Below are 18,514 nucleotides of genomic sequence, written 5' to 3'. Positions count from 1 at the left end.
ACGAGCGACGGTGGGTCGCCACCGAGGCAAAAAGATAAGAAGGGGCGGAGGTGAGCTCGGACGCTCTTCCTCCGATGTAAACAAATTCCGTGCCCGAGCTCAACAGTGGTATGCTGATGAGCTCAAACATGCCACCCACCGCGGTGCAATGGGGGGCCGCACATGCTGTACTCTGGCCTGCGTGATCACCGAGAACACGGCACAAGGTAAGTTAAACGAGTCAGTGCCGCCAGGATAACCTTACCGGTGGGCGAAAATTTGCCCCTCCGCGAAATGGGTTTACTCGCACTGGGCCAGCCATCGCCGTCACCCTCCCGCCGCCGCCCACCTTGGCCGCCGCCTTTCGCTGACAACTCGCGCCCGCGCCGCCACCACCACCTGCGTCGTAGCACCAGGTCGTGGCACCAGCCCAAGCACTCCACCCCCCCCCTTCATCCCACCCCCCCATACCCATACCCATACCACCCACACCTCCCCCCCCACAAAACCTGTGCAATGGCTGCACCCAACAGCCCTGTCCCGCCAAGCTTGGCACCCCTGCTGGACTATCTCGGTACGCCCCCCCCCCCCCCCCCCTCCCCCCCTTCCTCCCCTTCACTGTAGGCGTCATGCTGCCGACCGCACTCGGCGGTCCGGCTCTACCGACTGCTGAGGCTATGTCCGGACCGGCTGTGGCTGCCGTCACCGAGTTCTGCTGCGACGACTCGCTGGTGGCGCTCTTTGCGTGGCTCGGGAGCGACGGCTCGTATGCCTTTGGCCTCACGCCCGCGACGGCACTCGCGCCGGATCGGGCGTCCGACTCGGGCACGCTTGTTGTGGTCAAGACCTCGCCGCTGCGCGAGGACGCATCGCCGGGCACGCAACTGCTGACCTGTCTCCTCCCCGCGCCGGCAACGAGCGGGCCAAGCGCAGCCGCGGCGACGCTGGCGTCGTTCCTCGATGCGACGTTCGACCCGCACCTTACATCGTATCTGCGGTCGCCGTCGGGAAGTGGCGGAAACCGGGCGGGGCGTGGGCGAGGCGCTGGCGACAATACTTCGGGCGCGGCGACAGCACTCACCACGCTCAAGCTCTCGCTCTCGCACCTCTCGCAGGAGCTCCAGATTCCACAGCCGCACCTCCCACCTCACCCTCAGATTGCGGCAACACTTGCCAAGTGCATGTCGACAGGCAAGCGGATGGAAGTGACCGACCTCGGATCGCTCGCAAAGTCGGGCGAGTTTCTGGACGAGCTGCAGGAGACGGCGCAGAGCTGGATCACCGAGATCCAAAAGGTCACGCTCCTCACTCGCGACTCGTGGAGCGGGACGACACTGCAGGAAATCAACTTTTGGCTCGCCAAGGAGGCGGCATGCCTGGCTCTCGCCGACACGCTCGCCACGCCGCCGATCGTCATGACGCTCGAGACGCTCAAGTACGCCAAGCGCTACTCGGTCACCGTCTCGTTCGAGTCGGAAACCAAGCTCCAGGCCGCGTTCTCTGAAGTCAACTCGAACAACTTGCTCATGAAAGAGTTCCCGCTCAACGCGCTCCTCGGCGCCACCTCGCTCTCCAACGTTGCCGACGCGCTGCAGCTCATCTTTGCCCACCTCAAAAAGGTGCGCAACACCGCGTATCCGCTTCTCCGCGCCCTCCATCTCGCCGAGGCGCTCTCGCGCGACCTCAACGCGCAGATGCTTGACATTCTTCACGCTCGCTCGCTTATGCTCCTGCCATATGACGAGTTTGCGGCGCTTATGCGCGACGCCACGGCGGTCTTTGCCGAGTGGGACGACCTTGTCACCGAATACAAGGATCTCATCCGCGAAGTCGCGCGCATTCGCCGCAATCCTGAGGAGCAGCGGCTGCCCATCCGGGTCACCAAAGAGCATGCTGCGCTCGAGGCCCGCGTCGCGGCGCTCTCTGTTTTTCGCGCAGAGCACAACGAGCTTCGCACCGCCGTCCGCACCGTCACCCCGGCCGTGGCACCGGTCGAGACTGCAGTCGACCTCGCGTCGTCACTCACAGACGCCTTTGACGACGCCCGCGCTCTCATGCGCCCTCTTGACCTCTCGCCCGACGGCGACGTCTCGCTGGAGGAGGCGCTTGGCGTCTACGAGGCCGGCGTTGCCCGGGTTGAGGCCACGCTCCTCTCGCACCTCGCTGCCGCGCTCACCGCGGCCTCGTCGTCGACTGCGATGTTTCGGTACTATGCCAAGTTTGAGCGCCTCGCAGCCCTTCGTCCAAGCATCGCGCAACTCCTCAACTCACACGCACTCGCGTTCCAGGCCGCGGTAGCCCGCGATGTTGCGACCCTCGCCGCAGCTACCACCGCCTCGCCGTACGAGGCCATTGACGATGCCCGCGCCTGCGCCACCCTCTGCCACATTCCGCCGCTCTCCGGAACCGTCCTTCACGCTTGCCAGGCCGCTACCGCCGCCACTACCGCCCGTTCGCGGCTGTCTACAGTGCTCGGCCCCGAATGGGCGGATGCGTCGGACCAGGGCGCCGAGCTGGGAGCTGCGCTCGACGCGCTTGACGCCGCGCTCGACACCGAGCCGCTTGTCTCGGCGTGGGTCGCCGCCACCCTTAGCGCCGGCTTTGCCACCTCGGGCCGAGTCCTCGACGTCTCGCTCTCGCCGTCGCCAACGCTGCGTGTCACCTTTGACGCTTCGCACACCACCTTTCTCGCCGAGTACGATTTTCTCACCTCGGTCCTTGGTCTCGCGCTGCCTGAGGAGCTTGCATCGGGCGCGCGCGCTATCCGCCGGGTCCACACCTACGCAGCCTCGCTTGCTACCACCCTCGCCGACTATGCCGCGGCCTCGGCCGCGCTCGACGAGCACCTTGCCCCGCTGGTTGCTCTACCGCGCCTCGCTGTCCACGCCGTCCTCGCCGGCGCGCTCAACCTCAAGTGGGAGGCCGGCGCAACGCGGCTTGCCGTCTTTGCCGCCGACCTCAGCGCTGCTGTCACAGACTTTCAAGATGCGGCCAACGAGCTCACCACAGCCTACCGCCAGGAGCTTCTGCCGGCGCTGGAGTCGCTTGCGGTCGTCCCACTTACGTGGCCGGCCATGCTGCAAGTCGTCGAGACCATGCAATCTGTCGTGGACAGCCTGCTCGCCTCGGAGGCTCGGTTCCGCAACCTCCACGGCTTTGTCGACTGGCTCAACAGCCGCATTGTCGCCGGCGTAGCTTCTCGGGTCGCTGACGCACTGGCGGTGTGGACAGTGGCGGCGGCGGCCTCGTCTGTGCGCGGCAGCAACTCGTTTGCCGCTGTCGCCGCGGCGTCCGGCGTCTCACTGGCTGACGTCGCCGCCGTCGCCTCGGGCCTTTCCGATGCGGCTTCGCTCAGCGCTGGCTTTGATGGCGTTGTCAGCTTTGACACTGCGTTTGCCAGCTCGGACGCGACCCAGGCACCTGCTACCTTTGGCTCCGTCCACGCTGTGCTTCAGAATCCGCGCGAGCCGCATCCGGTCCCGTCGCTCACCTCTCTCCGGACCACGCTCACCACCACACTCAACACGTTCCTGACCCACTTTAACTCGTTGCCGGCGCTCGCTGTCAACGGCGCATCGGATGACAATATCCTCTCAGGCGTCCTCGCCGCGGTTCCGCCTGCACGAGTCCGCCAGGCCTACGCTGTCATCAACGACGCGCTTGCCTTGCTCCGCGACGCCCGCCACGCCTTTGCCCCATACGCCGCGCTCTGGGAGGTCTCCATTCCGGAACTCACCGAGAAGCTCGGCGCCAACTACGGTGCGTGGCGCAAGGTGCTCGCAAACGTGGCGGCTGATGCCGCTACGCTGAAGGCGCTGCCGCCGACAACCTCGTTTGGCGTCATCACCCTCGACGCGTCGGGTCTCAAGTCGAAGATTGCCGCCAAGTACACCGACACGCTTCGCGAGCTCGGCGCCAACTGCGTCGCCAACCTCTCTGCTGACCAGAACGCGTTCGTCGAGAGCCTTGCCGCCGACCGGGCAACACTCGAGGCCGGCGATTTCGAGGCCTCCGACACCCAGGCCGTCCTCGACTTTGTTCTCACCCTTCACACCCTCCGGCGATCGGTCCGTGTGCGGGCGGCGACGCTTGCCTCACTCAACGCTACCAGCACTGCTCTCGCCGAGCTGCCGGGCCTCGAGGCTGCACTTGCCACCACCTCTCCCACCGAGGCGCTGGAGGGCGAGTTCTCGGCCTTTTCGCAGCTTCTCAGCCGGCGCGCCACGGCGCTCGCCGACGCCACGCCGACGCTTCGCCGGGCGGTCAACAGCCTCACTGCGACCTATGCATCCGCGCTTGGTGCGCTCACGGCCGAATGGGCCGAGTCGGCGCCACTGCCGACTGCCGCTCCTGCCGCCGCGCTTGTCACACTGGACACTTTTGCCCAGCGGGTGGGAAGTCTTGTTCAGGCCTACGCCGCGCTCAATGCAGGGCGCGATGCACTGGACATGCCGCCGGCGACCGAGCCGCCGGCCCTGGCCGCCATGGCCGCCGAGCTCGCCGAGCAGCGCTCAGTCTGGGGCGCACTCCGCGATGTGTGGGCTGCGCTTGACGAGGCGCGCGAACAGGTCTTTGCTTCTGTCCAGCCGCGCAAGCTCCGCAAGACGCTCGACGAACTCGGCGCCGCGCTCACCGCCATGCCGCCCAAGGTCAAGGCATTCAAGCCGTGGGGCGCTACCCACGCTGGCGTCCTCCGCTACACGGCCGCCATGCCACTCATCGACGCGCTCTGCTCCGACGCACTTCTCGACCGCCACTGGCGGCAGCTCGCCGCCGAGCTCGGCGAGCCGGCGGCCAAGTGGCCGCGCTCCAGCCGCAAGCTTACTCTCGGCCACGTGTGGGGCGTCGACTTGCTTGCCCACGAAAAGACCGTCCGCGCGCTGCTCACAATTGCTCAGGGCGAGCGTGGTCTCGCCGAGTTTCTGCGCGAAGTTAAGGAGACCTGGTCCGAGTACGTCTTTGACATGGTGGCCTACCAAGGCGGGAAGACCCGGCTCATCCGCGGGTGGGACGATCTCTTTGCCAAGATGATGGAGCACCTGAGCTCGCTCTCGTCTATGCGTGCATCGCCGTACTTTAAGGTCTTTGCCGACGAGGCCTCGCTGTGGGAGGACCGACTCTACACCCATCGTGAGACGCTTGATGCCTGGCTCGACGTCCAGCGTCGCTGGGTCTACCTCGAAGGCATCTTTACCGGCTCGGCCGACATTCGTGTCCTCCTTCCCAAGGAGGCTGCCAAGTTCAAGACCATCAACAGTGAGTTCCTCTCGCTCATGAAGCGGACCGCCAAGAACCCGGATTTCCTGGATGTGCTCGGCAACGACGAGCTCGCGCCGCTTCTTGATCGTCTCGGCTCGCTACTTACTGCCGTCCAAAAGGCGCTTGGCGAGTACCTCGAGCGCCAGCGTGCGTCGTTTCCGCGCTTCTACTTTGTGGGCGACGAGGACTTGCTCGAGATCATCGGCAACTCGGACGACCTGAGCAAGATCGTCAAGCACCTCAAGAAAATGTTTGCCGGCATCGCGTCGCTGGAGACAGAGCCCGGTTCCGATACCCTTCTCACTGCCATGGTCTCGTCGTCGGGCGAGGTTGTGCCCTTTGCACACCCGCTTGAGACCACCGCCCACGCCCGCATCAACGACTGGCTCCGCGCGCTCGAGACCGAGATGAAGGAAACGCTGGCGCTTGCACTGCAAGACGCCGTCGCCGAGCTGCCAGCCGCCATGGCAGCTGTTGGTGCGGAAGGTACAAAAGCTGACAGCGACAACCTGTACTTTGCCTGGGTGACTGCCTACCCGGACCAGATCCTTACCCTCGCGGCGCAAGTCTACTTTACCACCACCGTCGAGGCCAACCTGATGAGCGGCGCGGCGCCGAACACAGGCATCGGCGACGACATCCAGAAGCTACTGGGCTACCTGGCAGCATCAGTCCTCGATCCACACCCGGTCAACACCCGCAAGAAGTTTGAGCACCTCATTACCGAGCTGGTCCACCAGCGCGACATGCTGCGGACGCTGGGCGCCGAGCCGGCGCTCACCAGCGGATCTGGCTACGACCGCGAGAGCCTCCCGTTTGCCTGGCTCAACACCATGCGCTTCTACCTCTCAAGCGACGAGGCCACACCGGTGACTAGCAGCTTCACTGTCGCCATGGCCAACGCCGAGTTTGTGTACGGCTTTGAGTACCTCGGAGTCCAGTCCAAGCTCGTCACCACTCCGCTCACTGACCGATGCTACCTCACGCTCACTCAGGCGCTTGACCAGCGACTCGGCGGCGCGCCGTTTGGCCCCGCCGGAACCGGCAAGACCGAGTCTGTCAAGGCGCTCGGCGCCCAGCTCGGCCGCTTTGTGCTTGTCTTTTGCTGCGACGAGAACTTTGATGTCCAGGCCATGGGCCGAATCTTTGTGGGCCTCTGCCAGGTCGGCGCCTGGGGTTGCTTTGACGAATTTAACCGGCTCGCCGAACGCATGCTCTCGGCCGTCTCGCAGCAGATCCAGACCATCCAGCTGACGCTGCAAGCCGGCGCAGAGCGGGTGCAGCTCCTCGGCTCGTCGGTTCCGCTCTCGCAAGACGTTGGCATTTTCATCACCATGAATCCGGGCTACGCTGGGCGGTCCAACCTGCCGGACAACCTCAAGCAGCTCTTCCGCCCTATGGCCATGACCGTGCCGGACAAGGAGCTCATCGGGCAGGTCATGCTCTTCTCGCAGGGCTTTGCCACTGCCGAGCGACTCGCCGGCAAGGTGGTGCCGCTTTTCAAGCTCTGCCACGAGCAACTCTCGGAGCAGTCGCACTACGACTTTGGCCTTCGCTCACTCAAGTCTGTCCTTGTCTCGGCAGGCAACATCAAGCGCCAGCGGCTCATTGCCGGCGGCGACAACGGGCCCGGCTTGGACGCCACCAAGTTTGAGCAGGACGTGTTGCTGCAATCTATTTGCGAGACGCTTATCCCCAAGCTCGTAGCACCCGACATTCCGCTCCTTCACTCGCTGCTCTCGGACGTGTTCCCAGCGGCTGCGCTGCCGGAACCGGACCGTGCTGCCCTTGTGGCTGCCATCACCTCTGCCGCCGACGCGTCACACTACGTACTCTCGGACGCAGCTCTGAATCCAGAAGTGAGCGCTTCCGGCGGCGGAACGTGGCTCGACAAGATTCTTCAGCTCCACTCGATCCTCAATCTCAATCACGGCGTGATGCTTGTCGGTCCGGCCGGCTCGGGCAAGTCGTCGGCGTGGCGGACGCTGCTCGCCGCGTACGAGATTCTGGAGCCGGAAACCTCATGCCACGCGTACGTCATCGACCCCAAAGCCATCCACAAGGACGATTTGTACGGCTCGCTGGACCCGACGACCCGTGAGTGGCGCGACGGCCTGCTCACTCACACGCTGCGCGCAATCATCAGTTCAACGGCGTCGGCGGCGGCGGCGGCCAAGGAGGCGGCAGCCGAAGCTGCGGCTGGCAACGATGATGACAGTGTGGCAAGCGGCGACGACAAAGGTGAGCCTGCGAGTGGCACCCTTGGTCGGTCGGCACGGCACTGGATCATTTTCGACGGCGATGTCGATCCGGAGTGGGTGGAGAACATGAACTCGCTGCTCGACGACAACAAGCTGCTCACGCTGCCCAACGGCGAGCGGCTGGCACTTCCGTCGAACACCCGTATCATGTTTGAGGTACAGGACCTCGAGCACGCTACACTTGCCACGGTCTCGCGGACAGGCATGGTCTGGTTCTCGGCATCAACACTCTCGCTCCCGATGGTCTCTGCGCACTACCTCTCGTCGCTCCGGTCGCAGCTTGTCACCTCGCACCACGACCTTAAGGCGACGCCAGCAGCGATGGCGCTGCAGGCAGCAGCAGCCGAGGTGTTTGGGCCGCTGCTGGCGAACTTGCTCCCTGCGGCCCTTGATCACGCCGAGGAGTACAGCCATGTCATGGACTACACGCGGTTCCGTGTGCTCTCGGCATTCTTTTCGCTCCTGGACGCGGGTGTAGCGACAGTAGTCGCGGCGCAGGCCAAGTCACCCGACTTTGCGCTGCCTGCAGCACGCGTGGCGAGCTACCTGCGGTGCAAGTTCCTCTACGCGCTGGTGTGGGCGCTGTCGGGCTCGGCGCCGATTTCGGACCGCGTTGCATTCTCGCACTGGCTCGCAAAGCACTGCGCAGCGCAGCGCGAGCTCGATCTTGTCTTTCCGCCCGACGCGGCGCCAATCATCGACTACGAGGCAGCGTTCTCTGTGCGCGGTGGCGAGGCATGGACGCCGTGGACCTCGCACGTCCCACGCGTTGACGTCGCACCGTCGGCCATCGGCAAGACCGTCATTCAGACGGTCGACACGACTCGTCACGTCGACGTACTGTTTGCGTGGATGGCGCAGCACAAGCCGTTGCTGCTGTGTGGGCCACCGGGCTCGGGTAAGACGATGACGCTCTTCTCGACGCTCCGTAAGGCGTCCAACTATGAGGTTTGTCCGATCAACTTTTCGGCGGCGACCTCACCTGAGCTCGTTCTCTCGACGCTCCACCAAAAGTGCACGGTGACGCGGACCGCAGGAGGGCTTGTGCTCGCGCCGACGGCTCCAGACAAGTGGATTGTGGTCTTTTGCGACGAGATCAACCTCCCGACGCCAGACGCGTATGGGACGCAGGCGGTCATCACCTTTTTGCGTCAGCTTGTGGAGCACAACGGGTATTGGCGAACGTCGGACATGGCGTGGATTTCGCTGGCGCGGATTCAGTTTGTGGGTGCGTGCAACCCGCCAACAGACCCGGGCCGGACGCCGCTAACCCACCGGTTCCTGCGGCACGCGCCGCTGGTTCTCTGCGACTACCCGGCGTACGACTCGCTGGTCCAGATCTATGGCACCTTTGCGCGGGCGCTGCTCAAGCCACACCCTGCGCTCGCTCCTCACTGGGAGCCGCTCACTCACTGTATGGTCGAGTTCTACACGCTCTCACAGGCCAAGTTTACGCCTGACGCACAGCAACACTACATCTACTCACCGCGCGAGCTCACGCGCTGGGTCCGCGGCCTTCACGACGCTCTGCTTGCCGCGCCGAGGTCGCCGACGCTCGGCGACGCTCTTCGCATCTGGGCACACGAAGGCCTGCGACTGTTCCAGGACCGGCTCGTCTCGCCGGACGAGGCTCAGTGGACCGACACCACGCTCGACGCGGTGGCGGCCAAGCACATGGGCAGCATCATGGACGAGGAGGCGCTGGCGTTGTCGCTTGCGCGGCCGATCCTGTTCTCGTCGTGGCTCTCGAAGCACTACGAGAGTGTGGAGCGGGCCGAACTTCGGGCGTTTGTCAATGCCAAGCTCCGGGTCTTTTGCGAGGAGGAGCTCGACGTGCGGCTGGTGCTCTTTGACGAGGTGCTGGACCACATTCTTCGCATTGATCGCGTCTTCCACCAGAAGCAAGGTCACTTGCTGCTGATCGGGCAGTCTGGCGCCGGCAAGACGGTGCTGTCACGGTTTGTGGCCTGGATGAACGGTCTCTCTGTCTTTACCATTCGCGGCTCGAACGCGTACTCGGGCGACGACTTTGACGAGGACTTGCGAACGGTGCTGAGCCGGGCGGGTGCAAACTGCGAGAAGATTTGCTTCATCTTTGACGAGTCGAACATCAAGGACACGGGCTTCCTCGAGCGGATGAACACGCTGCTGGCCAACGGCGAGATCCCAGGCCTGTTTGAAGGCGAGGACTGGAACGCGCTGATGACCCAGACCAAGGACGCGGCGCTGGCGGCCGGTGACCTCATCGAGTCAGACGACGAGGCCTACGAATGGTTCACCAACCAGATCATCGACAACTTGCATGTGGTGTTTACGATGAACCCTGCGGGCGGCGGGTTTGAGAACCGGTCGTCGACCTCGCCGGCGCTGTTCAACCGGTGCGTTCTCGACTGGTTCGGCGACTGGTCGAGGTCTGCGCTGCAGGTGGTGGCGGAGGAGTTCCTTGCGCCGCTGGAGAGCGTGCTGACGCTGGTCGACGACGACGAGGGTGGTGAGGGCGCGCTGGCAGCTGTTGCTTCGACGCTTGTTTCGGTCCATGCGACGGCGACGGTGGCGGCCAACACGCTTGCTGCCACGCCGCATGCCACGCACACCCACATCACGCCGCGGCACTTTCTGGACGCTATCCAGCACTACACCGCCCTGCACAGCGAGCGGCACTCGAGCCTCACCGAGCAGCAGGAGCACCTCACCAACGGGCTTGACAAGCTTATCCAGACCGAGTCTTCGATCCGTGAGTTGCAGTCGACGCTGGCGACAACCAAGTTGACGCTCGCGGAGAAGAATGAGCTTGCCGAGGCCAAGCTGAAGCAGATGGTGGTAGACCAACAGGAGGCGGAGCTGAAGAAGGCCGACTCGGAGATAATTGCGGCGCAGGTTGCTGAGAAGCTTGTCGAGGTGGAAGCACAGCGCAAGGTGGCGCTCGCGGACCTGAACGCAGCAGAGCCGATGGTGCGGTCGGCCGAGGCCGCGGTGAAGGGCATCAAGAAGCGGCATCTCGACGAAGTCCGCGCGCTGGCCAACCCGCCATCAAAGATCAAGAAGACAATGGAGGCCGTGGCGTCGCTCCTCGGCGCGACGGACCTGTCGTGGAAGGCGATCAAGAAGCTGATGGCCGGGCGGACGTTTATCCCGGACATCATCTCGTTTGACGCCGAGACGATTGCGCCGCCGCTGCGGGCCAAGCTGATGGGCAAGTACCTGGAGGACCCCGAGTTTGTGCCGGAGGTTATCAACAAGGCGTCGCAAGCGTGCGGCCCGCTGTGCAAGTGGTTCCGGGCCATTGTGCAGTACTCGGATATTCTGCACCGCGTGGAGCCGCTTCGGGCGGAGCTGGCCAAGTACGAGGCCGAGGCCGAGGCGATGCTTGCCAAGCAGGCTACGCTGGATGCGACAATTTCGACGCTGGAAGCGTCGATTGCGCAGTACAAGGACGAGTACTCGGCGCTCATTGCCGAGACGCAGATGATTGCGGCACAGTTGGAGGAGACAGCGACCAAGGTGGAGCGATCGACGCGACTGCTGGCCTCGCTCTCGACCGAAAAGGTGCGGTGGTCTGAGGAGGCAGCGGCGTTTGACGCACAGCTGGCATCTGTGACGGGCGACATTCTGCTGGCAGCGTCGATGCTGGCGTATGGCGGAGTGTTTGACGCCTCGTTCCGGGCGGCACTGGTGACGGCGTGGTCGTCGGCGCTGCAGAGTGCACGGATTCCGTTTGACGCCAGCCTCGACCTCAACGCGCTGCTGGCGACGCCGGCGGAGGAGCTGGCCTGGCAAGAGCTCGGCCTACCTGTCGACTCGCTCTGCACGCTCAACGCGATCATGCTCAACAAGTACAACCGGTACCCACTCATTATCGATCCTGCTGGACAGGGCATTGAGTTTGTGTGCGCGGCAAACGCGTCGTCGCGGATGGTCAAGTCGTCGTTCCTCGATCCCAACTTTCTCAAGCACCTCGAGGCAGCGCTGCGGTTTGGAACGCCGCTGCTGCTGCAGGATGTGGAGGCGTACGATCCGGTCATCAATCCCGTGCTCAACCGCGAGCTGCGTCGGGTCGGCGGGCGTGTGCTTATCCAGCTTGGCGACCAGGACATTGACTACTCTCCGGCGTTTTCGCTCTTCCTTGCGACGCGCGACCCTTCGTTCAACTTTGCGCCCGACCTCTGTTCGCGGGTCACGTTTGTCAACTTTACGGTGACGCCGGCGTCACTCTCGTCGCAGTGCCTCTCGCGGCTTCTCAAGTCTGAGCGGCCAGACATCGACGCCAAGCGTGCCGAGCTGCTCAAGGTCCAAGGCGAGTTCCGAGTCAAGCTGCGGGCGATGGAGGCGCAACTGCTGAAGACTCTGTCGTCGGCCGAGGGCTCGCTTCTGGACAACGACGCGGTGGTGACCTCACTCGAGTCGCTCAAGGCCGATGCGGCGGACATTGCGTCCAAGGCAGCGGACGCGGACGTGGTCATGGCCGAGGTTGCGGCTGTGGAAGAGACGTACTCGCCGATGGCGTCGGCGTCTGCAGCCATTTTCTTCTGCTTGCAGCGGTTGGCAGCCCTTGCGCCGCTGTACCAGTACTCGCTCGCGTTCTTCCTCACCGCGTTTGACTACGTTCTTGCTGTTCCGCTGGATGCGAGCGAGGCTACGGCACGGCTGGACGCACGACTGGGTGCTCTGTTTGACACGCTGTACAGCCGGGTTGAGGCCGGCTTGCTCAATGACCACAAGTTGGTCCTCGCGTTTGAGTTCGCCAAGCTCCGGCTCAACGCCGCGGGTACGCCGCTGCCTGCGGACGCGCTTGCGGCGTTTGAGAGTCCTGCGACGAGTCTAGCGGATCTTGCATCGCTCGAGTGGTATGCACCGACGCTGCCGGCGCTGCTGTCAAGTGGGGCGCTGACTGACCTGTCTGTGCCTGCCGAGCGGCAGCTGCCGAGCTCGATGCTTACCGCGAGCGGGAGTGGACTAGGCGGTGCGCGGGCAGCGTTTCTGCATCTTGTGGCGATCAAGGTGGCGCGACCGGACCGCCTGCTCGCGGCGCTGCGGCTGTTTGTGGCTGCGGTGTTTGGCGCGGCCTTTCTCGAGCCCGGTGCGCTTGAGCTCGGTCAGGTGGTGGAGAGCCAGGTGGGGCCGGCGAATCCGCTGCTTCTTGTCTCGCGGCCCGGACACGACGCGTCGGGCAAGGTGGATGATCTTGTGGCGGCTGCTGGCGTCTCGTGCGCGTCGATTGCGATTGGGTCACCGGAGGGCTTTGCGGCAGCCGAGGCTGCCGTGGCAGCAGCGGCACGTTCGGGCACATGGGTCCTGCTTAAGAACGTGCACCTTGCGCCCAACTGGCTTGTTCAGCTGGAGAAAAAGATTCATGCGCTGGAGGCCAAGGCCTCGTTCCGTGTCTTTATGACCGGCGAGGTGTCGGATAATTTGCCGGCCAACTTGTTGCGGATCTCACGGGTCTTTGTCTTTGAGCCACCGCCCGGAATCAAGGCTAATTTGACGCGGTCGTTGGCGTCGATCGACGTGGAGCGGTTTGATGGGGCGAGTCCTTCGCGGGCCAAGCTGTACTTTCTGGTAGCATGGCTTCACGCGCTCCTTCAGGAGCGGCTGGCCTACCTCCCGCTTGGCTTTGCACAGTCGTACGAGTTCAACGACGCCGACATGCGGTCTGCGCTGGCATCTGTCGACTACTGGGTGGGCGAGCGCGGCGAGGGCGAGATTCCTTGGGCGGCGCTCTCGACGCTGCTGGCGGTGTGTGTGTACGGCGGACGGATCGACAACGAGTTTGACGGGCGGCTGCTGGGCGCGTTTGTGGAGACGCTGCTCACGCCGCAGCTTCTGGGTGGCGGGTGGCTCATCACGCCGGGCTCGCCCGGGCTCGAGGCCGGGCTCGCGTTTCCGGCGAATGCCAGTGTCAAGGCGCACTTCACGGCGTTTGTCCGCGAGCTTCCTGACTCGCAGACACCTGCCTGGCTGGGGCTGCCGGCCAACGCCGAGAATGTGGTACTTGCTGCCAAGGGCGAGGCGTTGGTGGCGGCGGCGCGCAAGCTGGTGGCAGTCGCGGACGACGACCTTGTGCTAACAGCTGCTGAGGACGATAGCGGAAGCGCTGGTGCTCCAGCGTGGATGCGCGAGCTTGGCAGCGCGGCTGAGCGGTGGCGGACAGGCTTGGCGGACGTAACGCCGCCGCTCAAGCCGATGGCGTTGGATCAGGAGGCGATGCTCAACCCGCTGTACCGGTGCCTGGAGCGTGAGGTCTCGCGTGCGCTGGAGCTGAAGGCGACAGTCATGGGTGACCTGCAGTCTGTGGCACGCTACTGCGTGGGCGAGGTCAAGGTGACCAACTACCTCCGCGGTCTGGTGGACGACCTGTCAACAGGGGTGGTGCCGGGCTCGTGGCGGGCGTACCCGATTCCTCCAGACACGTCTGTGGCGGCGTTTGTGGCCAACTTGGGCGAACGACTGAGCGAGCTCGGGCGTGTAGCGCACGATCCGGCTGCCGAGTGCGGCAAGACGGGGCTCAGGCTTGGCCGGCTCTTTTCACCCGAGGCGTACATCACGGCGTCGCGGCAGTACGCGGCGCAGTCACGCGGATGGCCGCTGGAGGAGCTCGTGCTTGCGGTGGCGCCCGGATCGGCGGCGCGGCTTGACGACCAGTCGTTTGCCATGCTAGACCTTGCAGCAGACAACGCGCATTGGCCGGTTGCGACTTCGGGCCTGGAGCTCTCGTCCTCGCCGCGCAACGCGCTCCCGACCATGATCTTCAGCTGGAAGCACCGCGAGTCGGTGGAGGCCCCGGCGGCAGCGGCTGTCATCATCGCCCCGCTCTACCTTGACGCGTCGCGGCGGCAGCTCCTCCTTGAGCTTCAGCTGGCCAAGCCAGTGGATACGCCAAGCGCCGAGTACTACCAGGCCGGCGTGGCAATCCTTGCTAGCGATCTGTGACAGAAAGCCAAAAAATAGGGGCGGGAAATGGAGACTTTGAGTCGACCCGACTCGCGCGAGTTGGGCAGTCGGTCGGCCGGAGTCGGCCGGTCGGGCGAGCGAGAACGAGTTCAGCATTCGGCGATTTGGCACCCCTCTCGAGTTTATTGAACAATGTTCTCGTCGATCTCGTCGTACACGGCCATGCCGTCGTCGTTCGCGACCACGGCCATGCCGTCGGCCAAGGCCTCGTTCCAGGTTGTCGCTGCTGCCGGCGCTGAGAAGAAGAAGCAGTCGCGCAAGCTGAACGGTGCCGAGGACTTCCTCCTCGGTGGTACCGCTGCTGCCATCTCCAAGACCATCGCCGCCCCCATCGAGCGCATCAAGCTCCTCCTCCAGAACCAGGGCGAGTCCGCGGGTACGTCCACAGCCAGTTCCCCCCTCCCCTCCCGCTCCCCCCCTTTCCCCCTTCCCTCTCTCCTCCCGCTTGGTCATACACCCGCCTGGGCACCCTTGTCCACAGACCCCCCCCCCCCTGGCCTGTCCCGCTTGACGCGTTTGTGGATGGAGGGAGAGAGATTATTTTTTGCCTCCACTGCCGCTTGGGACCGCCCCCTCCCCCCCCCCCCTCCACCCCAGCCGCCGCCTTGGTGCACTGCTACTCCCTGCCGCAGGGATGTAGTGCGGTAGGGGCACTGCATGGAAGGTGGTGGTGCGTGTTGCAGCGCGTGAGAGCGTGTCTGCCAGGCTGCGTGCAGCTTGCCCGTGGGCAGTCGTGGACCTTTCCCCCGTTTGGAGGGATGCTGCGGCCGTTTTTCGCGAGGGAATGGCAGGGCTGGGCAGGCGGACGAATGACTCACCCCAATGGCGACGGTATGGTGGAATGACAGCTGCCAAGGCCCAGGGTGAGTACAAGGGCATCATGGATTGCCTCGTGCGTGTGCCCAAGGAGCAGGGTGTCGCCGCCTTCTGGCGTGGCAACATGGCCAACGTCATGCGGTACTTCCCGACCCAGGCCCTCAACTTCATGTTCAAGGAGCGCTACAAGCAGATCTTCAAGGTGGAGAAGGATGCCTCGTTCGGCATGCGCCTCTACTCGAACGTCGCGTCTGGCGGTGCCGCTGGTGCCACCTCGCTCCTCGTTGTCTACCCGCTCGACTTTGCCCGGACGCGGCTTGCTGTCGATGTCGGCACTGGCGGCAAGCGCGAGTTCACCGGTACCATTGACTGCATCCGCAAGACCGCGGCCAAGTCTGGCTGGTTCAAGGGTGGCGTCTACAACGGCTTTGTCATCTCGTGCGTCGGTATCATCATCTACCGCGGTGCCTACTTCGGCATCTTCGACACTGTCGCCCCGATGATGAAGGACCTCGGCTTCCTCGCCAAGTTCGGCCTCGGCTACGCCGTGACCACCGTCGCCGGTATCGCCGCGTACCCGATCGACACCATCCGTCGCCGCATGATGATGGTTTCGGGTGGCGAGAACGCCAACAAGTACAAGTCGTCGATCGGCGCCTTCAACATGATCCTCAAGGAGGAGGGTGTCGCCGCCCTCTTCAAGGGTGCCGGCTCGAACGTCCTCCGTGGCCTCGCCGGTGCTCTTGTCCTTGTCGGTTTCGACGAGCTCAAGGCTGCCTACGTCAACCTCAAGTACGGCAAGCTCGAGGAGTAAGCACTCCCACACTGTTTTCCCTCTCCCATCAAAGACGAACATTGTGCAGCAGATGATGGTATTGCCTATTGCTATTGTAGCCTGTTGAAGTGGGACTCGACAGCGCTGATGGCGTCGAGAACCGGCCCCAAGAGGGCGTCGCCGTCGGGGGTGGTGCCGACGCCGGCGCGATGCGCGGCCTCGGCGTGCGAGACGAGGCGGCCAGCGGCGTCGGTGGCGTCCATGACTAGAAACGAGCCTGGGATGTCGTCCGAGGAGAGTGCGGAGAGCCTGCGCTCGCGCTTGACGCCGTGGACGCGCGGCCCTGGCGCCGAGCTGAGGCCCAGTGGATTGCTCATCGACGAGAGAAGCTGCGAGATGGCGGCGTTGACGTCGCGGGTGAGCGCCGAGAAGAGCTCGTCCGTTTCGCCGGCGGCGAGCGCAGCCACCATGTTCTTGCATGTGGTGGCGAGCTGGCGGGCATCGGCGGCTTTGGAGCCGCGCGAGGTGATCTGGCACGCCTCGAGCGACGGCGAGACTGCGAGACGGTCGAGAGCGCTTGGGTGAACCGGCTCGGGCTCGACCGCCACCGGTTGGGCCATGGCGCCCTTGAGCTCCTCGAGCGCAGCGTTGGCGAGCTTGCGCGAGCGCGGAAAGTGGACTGAGCCCGAGACACAGGCAGCGATGGCGTTCTTGACCGCGTCGGCGGCGACGAGGGCGGCAGTGTAGAGTTCAGTCCGTGCGGTGTGGGCTTGCAAGCTCGGCTGCGGTGTTGGTGCCATGACCGACCTAGGTGCAACGTGGTGGGCGGCTCCGACTTGCGCCACCAGCTCGAGCACGCTATACTGGAGGCGGAGTGCTTGGGCGAGCGTCTCTTTCCGCCGCTCGGGATGAGAGACCTGGTGCAGGTTGCCCAACTGGTCTTCGATCTCGAGGGCGAGCGGGAGGCAGCCTGCGGTCCGGGTCAGCGGGCGCGGCGGGAGCGAGAGCGCGACGTCCGGCGGAGGCGAGGCCGGGCGTGAGGACGGAGGCGAGGACGGAGGCGAGGACGGAGGCGAGGACGGAGGCGGAGGCGGCGTGGCAAAAGCATCGACGCCAGGCTGCGCGACGACGACTGGAGTTGGTTGCGGTGCAGGCAGCGGGAGGAGGAGGCCGCGAACGCGGGCAGAAGCAGAGTGAAAGGCGACAATGGCGTCGGACGACTCGCAGTCGCGGGTAGTAGCGATTTTGGTGGCGGCGCCAGCAACAGCCACAACCGCGTCGTTGACGGCCGGCGAGACCAGATCGTGGGATTGCGCCACGTGCGCGGTCGAGAGTGCGGCGTAGGTAGCGAGAAAGTGTGATGCCGCCATGTTGACGGCCTGCCACTCGCCCGACGCCTTGACTGCTGCCGCCAGCTCGTCGAGCGCGTCGATGAGGACGCTTGCAGGACGGGCATGGAGCGGGGCGCAGGCGGCGGCAGCAGCGCGCGACGCCGGGCGCGAAGGGTGCAGGACAAGAAGCGGCGCGATAGGAGCCGGATTGAGGAGCTCGCAGGCGTCAACCGCGGCGTGGAGCGCGTTGGCAGCGCCAAGGACTGCAGCGCGGGTGGAAGAGAGCTCCGGCTGGTCAACAAATGCCTTAAGCGCGTGGGCAATGCGGACAAAGACATCGATGACATCGTTGACTTGCGCCTCCACAGCGACCGAGTGCATGGCCGCAGGCGACGCGCCACCTGCTGACTGGCGGCAGAGAGCCAGTACGCGCGAGGCGCCGCTCGCCAGCTCGGTAGCAATGTCCTCCAAGCCGGCTCGGACCGACTGCGGGCACGATGGTAGGCTGTGCGCCAGCAACGCCAGCGCGTCCTCGGTCAGCGCCTGCAGCGCCTGAAGGCCTGCCCTCAGCGACAGCGCCTCATCAGGCATAGTGGCGGCGTCGGCATTAACTGCGGCCACAAGCCTAGCGCTTGCGGCACGAAAGACAGTCATGGCAGTGTCAAGTGACCCATTAGGAGTGTCAGGCCTGGAGTGCCGCGGCGAGGCAGCCAATGCAGCAAGGACGCCCGTAGCGGCATCAGCAACATCGAGAGCAGCGAGCAACGGGGGCGTCAGACTCGATCCGGCACCGCGACCAGCAGCAGCCAGCAAGCGCGAGACAAGCGACATGGCACGAGTGTGTGACGATGGATGGACAACCGACAAGCTCAATTCATGCTCAGGCTCATGCTTGGGCTCAGGCTCATGCTTGGACTCAGGCTTGGGCTCAGGCTCAGGCTTGGGCTTTGACTCGGGCGAGGAAGTGGGAGGCGGCGAGACGGTTAGGGACGAGGACGAGGTGGCCGCCTCGAGGGTGGCGAGGAGTTGATTGCACAGCGGGGTGAGGGAGGTGGAGGGTGGGGAGGCGGAGGACATAGTGTGTGGTGTGTGTGTGGGGTGGGGGGGTGGGGGTGAGTCGCGTGGTGGTGGTGGCGGTCGTCCTT

At 64.7% G+C, this 18,514-nt stretch overlaps 3 protein-coding genes across 3 annotated transcripts; 2 read left to right on the top strand and 1 right to left on the bottom strand.

Annotated features, from left to right (window-relative positions):
• Positions 1 to 608: 608 nt before the first annotated feature.
• On the top strand, positions 609 to 14,426 carry AMSG_02752 (cytoplasmic dynein 1 heavy chain 1; the record flags this gene model as incomplete). Its single annotated transcript, XM_013905139.1, has 1 exon — positions 609 to 14,426. The coding sequence occupies one exon, from the start codon at positions 609 to 611 to the stop codon at positions 14,424 to 14,426; it is 13,818 nt and encodes a 4,605-aa protein (XP_013760593.1).
• Positions 14,427 to 14,557: 131 nt separating this feature from the next.
• Positions 14,558 to 16,125, top strand: AMSG_02751 (adenine nucleotide translocator). The gene is made up of 2 exons (XM_013905138.1): positions 14,558 to 14,823; positions 15,296 to 16,125. The coding sequence occupies exons 1-2, from the start codon at positions 14,580 to 14,582 to the stop codon at positions 16,075 to 16,077; spliced, it is 1,026 nt and encodes a 341-aa protein (XP_013760592.1). The 5' UTR covers positions 14,558 to 14,579; the 3' UTR covers positions 16,078 to 16,125.
• A 1-nt stretch (position 16,126) lies between these two features.
• On the bottom strand, positions 16,127 to 18,023 carry AMSG_02750 (uncharacterized protein; the record flags this gene model as incomplete). Its single annotated transcript, XM_013905137.1, has 1 exon — positions 16,127 to 18,023. One exon carries the CDS (start codon positions 18,021 to 18,023, stop codon positions 16,149 to 16,151), a length of 1,875 nt encoding a protein of 624 aa, XP_013760591.1. The 3' UTR covers positions 16,127 to 16,148.
• Between the last annotated feature and the right edge of the window lie 491 nt (positions 18,024 to 18,514).

This window comes from Thecamonas trahens, assembly GCF_000142905.1.
Source record: "Thecamonas trahens ATCC 50062 unplaced genomic scaffold supercont1.10, whole genome shotgun sequence".
Lineage (NCBI taxonomy): Eukaryota > Apusomonadida > Apusomonadidae > Thecamonas > Thecamonas trahens.
Note: the sequence above shows the minus strand (reverse complement) of the source record. Positions and strands in the feature narration are given on the sequence as shown.

Excerpts from the sequence above, each read along its gene's own strand:
- AMSG_02751 (XM_013905138.1), top strand. The coding sequence starts at position 14,580 with ATGTTCTCGTCGATCTCGTCGTACACGGCCATGCCGTCGTCGTTCGCG. Across the intron at positions 14,824-15,295 it reads GAACCAGGGCGAGTCCGCGG|CTGCCAAGGCCCAGGGTGAG; the intron begins GTACGTCCACAG and ends GTGGAATGACAG.